General features: G+C 37.3%; 1 protein-coding gene across 1 annotated transcript in view; it reads left to right on the top strand.

Annotated features, from left to right (window-relative positions):
• LOC106873369 (UBX domain-containing protein 1) overlaps positions 1–4,321 on the top strand; it is a 50,204-nt gene extending 45,883 nt beyond the window's left edge. Inside the window, exons 8-9 of the mRNA XM_052971674.1 lie at positions 1,025–1,208; positions 4,034–4,321. Of these exons, the coding sequence (XP_052827634.1) occupies positions 1,025–1,208; positions 4,034–4,068 (219 nt within the window). The 3' untranslated portion in view covers positions 4,069–4,321. The remainder of the gene's footprint in view (positions 1–1,024; positions 1,209–4,033) is intronic.
• The last annotated feature ends 2,761 nt before the right edge of the window (positions 4,322–7,082 follow it).

The raw sequence follows: 7,082 nt of genomic DNA, 5'->3' as shown, positions 1-7,082 counted from the left end.
TATATATATATATATATATATATATATATGCAGTTTGCATGAGTACACACCTAGGTGAAATACATATATATATATATATATATACATACTCACAAGCACATTTGCATATACATATATATGGAGTCCATATAAGCGCATAGTTACATGTATACAGTACTCTAACAAGCACATGTACACAAGTATATGTACAAAGAGAGAGTGTCTATTCACAGAAAAGTAGTACAAGTAGCTAGGGGAGCAAGTCATGTACATTTAGGTTGTATGCAGAGAATTCAGATATGTTGCTTACAATTTTAGTTATTATCTGCTAACACAACTTACAATAAGTTTTAATATCTAATTATTAATATTATCATCACCATCATCATTATTAATATAATATTTATACACATGTAAGCATTGACTGATTGAGTCACATTTAAATGAAAATAAGATGAGGACTTAGCTGTGTGTCTCAGATGTAATGTCTGTCTCTTCTACAAACAGTAGCTGCATTGTAAAGTTGCATTGTAAACATCACTTTGGAACAAGAAGTTTTGTATAATCGGACCAGGGTCAGTCTCCAGCAGGTTGATATGAAAAGGGCTAATATCATGGACAACCTAGGGCTAAACAACAACTGAGATATGTCAGATACTGTCAGTGACGGAATATCACATCATACCTTATGTACTGAGGACACATAAGCTTATATTGTCCATAACTTGAAAATGACAGGATAGTCATGGATGGAATGTCTTTGATTATGGGTCAGTTTGATCAGAGTTCTTCTAGTGCTAAACAATGACCATTAATGATATCTTTCGTGTTGTCTCAACATGTCTAACTTGATTCCAACATTAACTTCTAGTTTTGTTTTCAATTTATAAATAAAACTTCAGAAGATATTTCACAATATTTTAAAATTTTATTTACTGTATTCTTGTATTCTTTGTTTCATTTTTGTTTTATTGGATTTCTTTTAATTTTCATAATTATAAAGTTTGGTTATATATTTTCTTGTTCAATTGTATTATTTTTCTAGATTCGATTACCAACAGGTGAAAGCTTGAAGAAAGAATTCAAAGCTAAAGAATCATTGGCCGCTGTTAGGGTTTATGTGATGACTAAGTGGTCCAAAGATGATAATTCTGTTCCCAAGTTGTCCACAGCTTTCCCCCGCAAAGTTTACACAAATGATGATATGGCTATGTCACTTCTTCAACTTGGTAACTGTTACATTTATCATCATTTTTCCTTTGGCTTTCTTTCATTTTATTTTACTTTAGTATTTTGTATGTTTTCATTATCATCATCATCATTCTTTAATGTCTGTTTTCCATGCTGGCATGGGTTGGACACTCTGACCAGAGCTGGCAAGCTGGAGAGCTGCTCCAGGTTCCAGTCTGATTTGGCTGGCTTGGTTTCTATGGCTGAGTGCCCTTCTTAACGTCAACCACTTTACTCTGTGAGTTGGGTGCTTTTAATGTGACACCAGCACGATTGCTTTTGCATGGCATCAGCACAAGTGGATTTCACGTGGCACCAGCACAGGACTCTTGCATGTCAATCCTCTTCACCAGGGGATGTGGCCTTAACTCTTCTGCTGTGGAGGAGGGATCTTCTTGAGTACAGTAAAGTACCAGGTATCTCGGTCTTTAAAATAAGTATTTCATATTTTGTGTGGTGTTATATAGAAGTGTGGAGTGTCTTTGATGGAGTGTGGTATATATAGAAGTGTGTAATGTTCTTTATGGAGTACATTGTAGTGGTTGGAATTGAGGGTGTTGTGAATCCCTGTGAAAGTGGCTTGAGGTGTGATATTTATTGTTCTTTAGTTCCATATCGTTCTTGGTTGAATTATTGTACAATGAAACGCTTTCTATCCTCTGCTTTTTTCAATCATTACATGTCTACAACTATGTTATCACCTTATTTTCAAGTGGTAGGTCATGATTTAAGGGAAATTTGGCTGCTATTTCTAACAAGTTGTTTAACCATATAAAGACTCCCTCTTTATCTCCTTGTAATGGTATTGTATAAAGCTGAGTCAGAGAGATTTTATTTCTTTTATAAGGAACTCAAATGTATGTTATTGTATCATAACAGAGAGAATGATTTCACTTTCAAAGACAATTGAGAATATTTTTAAGAACATAAGATATGACTGTGTAACATTCAATTGAGAGCCATATTTACAAGTGTCTAATGTCACACCAAGGACTTCCCCCACCAGTCCAATGTCTTCTCAAAGATCACCTTGTAAGATGATCACTTTTATTTAGATATTTCCTTAGGAATGATAAGCAACCTTCTGGCACTCAGCTCTCATATGTGACTCAGTATACCTCAGTGTGCCACCTCCTGGGTATTGTAAGGCTAGCTAAAATCAAGTTGAAGGATGGTTGATAAATTCTAACCCATCATTGGTCAGTGGTCAGATTACAGTGGGTGATTATCAACACTGTAGGTGGGGGAATCTGTACCTCAGAGCAAGTTAGGACATGTCGATTGCACATTATATACACTAGATGCACTGTCTATATACTAAATACACTGATACATTATCTATACACTAGATATAGACAAAATTGTATGGTCAATGTCCAAATACTTTTTATTATAAATCAACTGATGACTATACTGCACACACTGCAACATATAGTGATGCATCCTATAGGTGTAGTGTGGAGTTTTGTGAAGACTTCATTGTCTATTTTTGTATCTCCATAGACACAGTGGTAATGGTGGTCAAGGTAGAATTAGTCAGTACACATACCAGTTATTCTTCCTTGGTAATTATTGTATACACCCTGTGCAGCGTTAGAAGTCAGCTATAATGGTAGTGTTGCAGTTATTTATCTCTTTGTTTTTTATGTTTGTTTGGGCTGAGTGTTTTTGGAGTGTTGTTGCGTTCTGCTATACATGTGTCTGGCTATTTGGCACTTATGTTTCATTTAATGGCAGAGGACTGTGGGGGGGGGGGGAAGCCAAGTGAGACCATAACCCGTGGCTTATGCCAGTGGTGTAACCAGCCCACTTATGCACACCTTTCTTTCATTGGACACTATACTCTGCTTGCAAAGACCTGTTGAGGCAAGTGAAATCGAAATCAAATTTGCTGACGTGGCCGATGACAGCACCGCCTGACTGGCATCCTTGCTAGTGGAACGTTAAGAGCACCATCTGAGCGTGATCGTTACCAGGGCTGCTGACTGGCTCCCATGCCGGTGGCACATAAAAAGCACCATTCGAGTGTGATCGTTACCAGCGTTGCCTTACTGGCACTTGTGCTGGTGGCACGTGAAAAACAACATTCGAGCGAGGTTGTTGCCAGTGCTGCTAGACTGGCTCCTGTGCAGGTGGCACGTAGAAAACACCATTTGAGCATGGCTGTTGCCAGTACTGCCTGACTGGCCATCGTGCCAGTGGCATGTAAAAGCACCCACTACACTCTTGGAGTTGTTGGCGTTAGGAAGGGCATCCAGCTGTAGAAACTCTGCCAAATCAGATTAGAGCTTGGTGTCCTCAGTCAAACTGTCCAACCCATGCCAGCATGGTAAGCAGACGTTAAACGATGATGATGATGATCTCTCTAGGTGAGTTTTCATTTTTAGCATCTTGTGTTATAGGTAGTTTGTAGGTGTGGTCTGGTTACAATGTGTTATAAAATATTGGGTGTGCATTTTATGCTCTTTATAGTTTATTGTTTGTCAGGAAGAGATAGGTAGGTGGGGGTTCAAGTAAAATTATAGCCTATGAAGAATCTAATTAATTGCTGTTGTATCTTTTGTTGGCAAAATGTAATGTCAGTGAGTGATGTGGAGGTGATGTTATCTAATTTTGCACCCATTTTTTACTAACATGGTCATGATAACTATCAATAAACACTGTTAAATTTCTAAATGTTTTCTAATAATTTCAATTGTACATGGATGTCTATCTGTAAGTCTATCTTTTTATGTATTTGTACTCTGAGCTTCGTGTGTAACTGTACATGTGTATGTGTGTGTCTATCTGTATGTTTATTGATCACGTTATATTGTTCTTTCAGGTTTGGTTCCATCGGCTGTCCTCAATGTTTCTTGAATCAAGTGAAAATATAGCAATTAAAGAAGCCAGACAACTCACTAAAACAATGCTTGGGGTTTCACAGCAACAAAATATCTTTTCAGAGCAAAACAGAAAACAAAACTTGTTCTACATACAAATACAATATATAATATATACATATATATATATATATATATATATATATATATATATATATATGTAAATATATATATGTATGCTTTCTTATTAGCAAGGACAATTTTGGAATATTAAAAATGTTTGTGTTTTACTTAAGTGTTATGTTACTCTTTTAAATGGTTGGCCTAGAGTAAGGGGCTGTGTTCATGGCATTTATAATTTTGTTCTGGAAGAAGATGCTGCCTTCATTAAATTTATATAATAATCTGTTTTTATTTATCTCAAGGTACAACTTAATGTCAGCTTTGTATTTAGCACAATAGCATGCTTGAATTTGGCATATATTTTGTTGATGTATATGTAACAAACAACAGAAGATCATGTACAGATCCCTGTGGGACATCAGATATCATCACATAGGCTACTGAATATTTTCCTAGTACTGTCAATACTTCTTTTTAATGGAACCAAATGACTTCAACACATTATAAAATGTAGCTCTCATGCTCATTGCAGAGATCTTTACCATCAGCCATTTGTGTAGCACAGGGTTTAAGGCTCAGCCAAATTGAGGTAGATAACATCCACCATGAGCTAGCATCTGTGATTTGTTTGATGTCTTCAACATAATTGATTAGTTGGCTACAGCAGCTGAAGTTAGGGATAAATCTAAATTGTGATAGTTGAATAAGGTTATGAAAGTTCCAGAAATTCAATTTGGTGATACAGCTTATGAGACTGGTGATTGACAGGTGATATGTGGTCATCCTTTTTGAACAAGGGAATCATCATCATTATCATCATTTAATGTTTATTTTTCATGCTGGAATGGGTTAGATGGTTTGACTGCTAGAGAGCTGCACCAGGTTCTAGTCTGTTTTGGTTTGGTTTCTATGGCTGGATACCCTTCCTAACACCAGCCACTCCATAGAGTGTATCAGGTGCCTTGTGTGTGTCACTGGCACAGGCACTTTTTACATGTCACTGTCACTGGCCATGAACACAATTTCACTTGGCTTGATGTGTCTTCTCAAGCACAGCAAATAGCCAGAATTTTCAGTTACTCGTCATCACCTCCATGAAATTCAACAACTGAAGATCATGTTTCACCACCTCATCCTACATTTTCCTGTGTCTACCTCTTCCACAGGTTCCCTCCACAATTAGAAATTGGCACTTCTTTATATAGCTGTCCTCATCTATATGTATATGCATCGCATACCAGCGTAGTCTTCTCTCTTGCACACTACATCTGATGCCTCTTATACCCAATTATTCTCTCAAGACACTTTCACTCTGTTGTATGTACACACTGACATTGCACATCCAGCAGAACTTGCTAGCTTCATTTCTTTCAAACTTTTGCATGCTCTCTGAAGTCACATCTCATATTTCACTGCTATGTAACAATGCCTGTTCACACACAGTCGTCGTACAATCTGCCTTTCACTCTGAGAGGCCCTTTGTTACCAACAAAAGTGGAAGCTCTCTGAACTTTTGCCCAGCCCATTCTTATTCTAGCAGCTACATTCTCTCTCAGAGCATCCTCCACTGCTGACTTGGTCACCTAGTTAACAGAAGCTATCTACTACTTCTAAGTATCCCTCTGGGCATTTGACGAAGTCTATTTTCTGTACATTCTTAGTGTTTATTGTACCTGCGCATCTGCCACACACAAAAGCTACATTCTCTGTTAGACTTCTTCTGATACTGCTGCACCTCTTAGGTGTCCATAGCACTGGGTACACCTTATGGAGTTTAGACCTACACCCTTTCTACATATCAAGCTGGGTCACTTTGAAGGGAATAAATAATGCTGGGGTAACAGTTATTAAGGCAGAATTAGAAGTGGAATGAAAGCTGGTGCAGTAGAAAGAGCCTGCTATATTTGTAAAGCAGACAAGTAACACTATCAAGATTAAGGGAGGCATAGTTAGTTGCGTATATGCCTGAGGTGCATGTATACTGCATTTACAAAAGTAAATTCAACAGATGTTCTAGAATTTGGTGTCAGTAGCAGTGTAGATGTTACATTTGGATTTTTGACAGTAAAAATGCCAGCATAGCATTCAGTAACAAACACTGCACACTCTTTTGGACCCCCAGTAATCTAACCTGTGTGAGGACTGCAAAGTGGGCCAGCTGGAGAGTGAGACTGCTTCAGACATGTTTCCAGAACACTATTATCCTGGTTAGTTGCTATGTGTTGCTTAAGTTTAAGCACTGCCATTATCATCACCTGATTGACATTATTAGATGCTTTGTTGTGCCTTCCACTATCCTGGCCAGATAGTTTTCCAAATTGCATTTTTATAGTTTCTTACATGTTTACATAGTGCTGATGCTTCTGATGCGACCCAGACTGAATGTAGGTTGGTATTGACATCTCTGGAATCATGAAATCCGAGCCAATTTTAATGCTGCAATGTGGTACAGTGGTAGTTCCAGTTAGCTTCGATCTAGTCCAGTGGTTCCCAAACAGTGCACCGTGGTGCACTGGTGCACTGCAAGATGTAATTAGGTGCGCCTCGAAAAGTAAGATTATATTTCAAAATATGAAAAATACAAACTGAAATTCACTAGAAAGTTCATATATAAACGTTTAAGTGGCAATAAACTAAATACCAAGTTCTAAACTAAGAATAAGAGGTGGTTGTCTCATTCAATTCATTTAAGCTAATTATGGTATGACAGTGTTATTTAATTTTGAATCTGAGATTTCATAGGGATAAGAACTCTTCAATCAGCGGAGGTAAAGATCATGGATTGCACCCACTTTGTGATTTTTTTTGTTACTATATTGAGGGTGGAGATTCCGAATCTGCCAAAAAATCTGCATTTCAAAATTGAAATCCCCCCCACTCCCAAATTTCTTAAATTTTCACATTTTTTAAAATATTTTTTTGGTGAAA

Source organism: Octopus bimaculoides, chromosome 11 (assembly GCF_001194135.2).
Source record: "Octopus bimaculoides isolate UCB-OBI-ISO-001 chromosome 11, ASM119413v2, whole genome shotgun sequence".
Classification (NCBI taxonomy): Eukaryota; Metazoa; Mollusca; class Cephalopoda; order Octopoda; family Octopodidae; genus Octopus; species Octopus bimaculoides.
The sequence above is the reverse complement of the archived record's forward strand: the minus strand, read 5'-3'. Positions and strand labels throughout refer to the sequence as shown.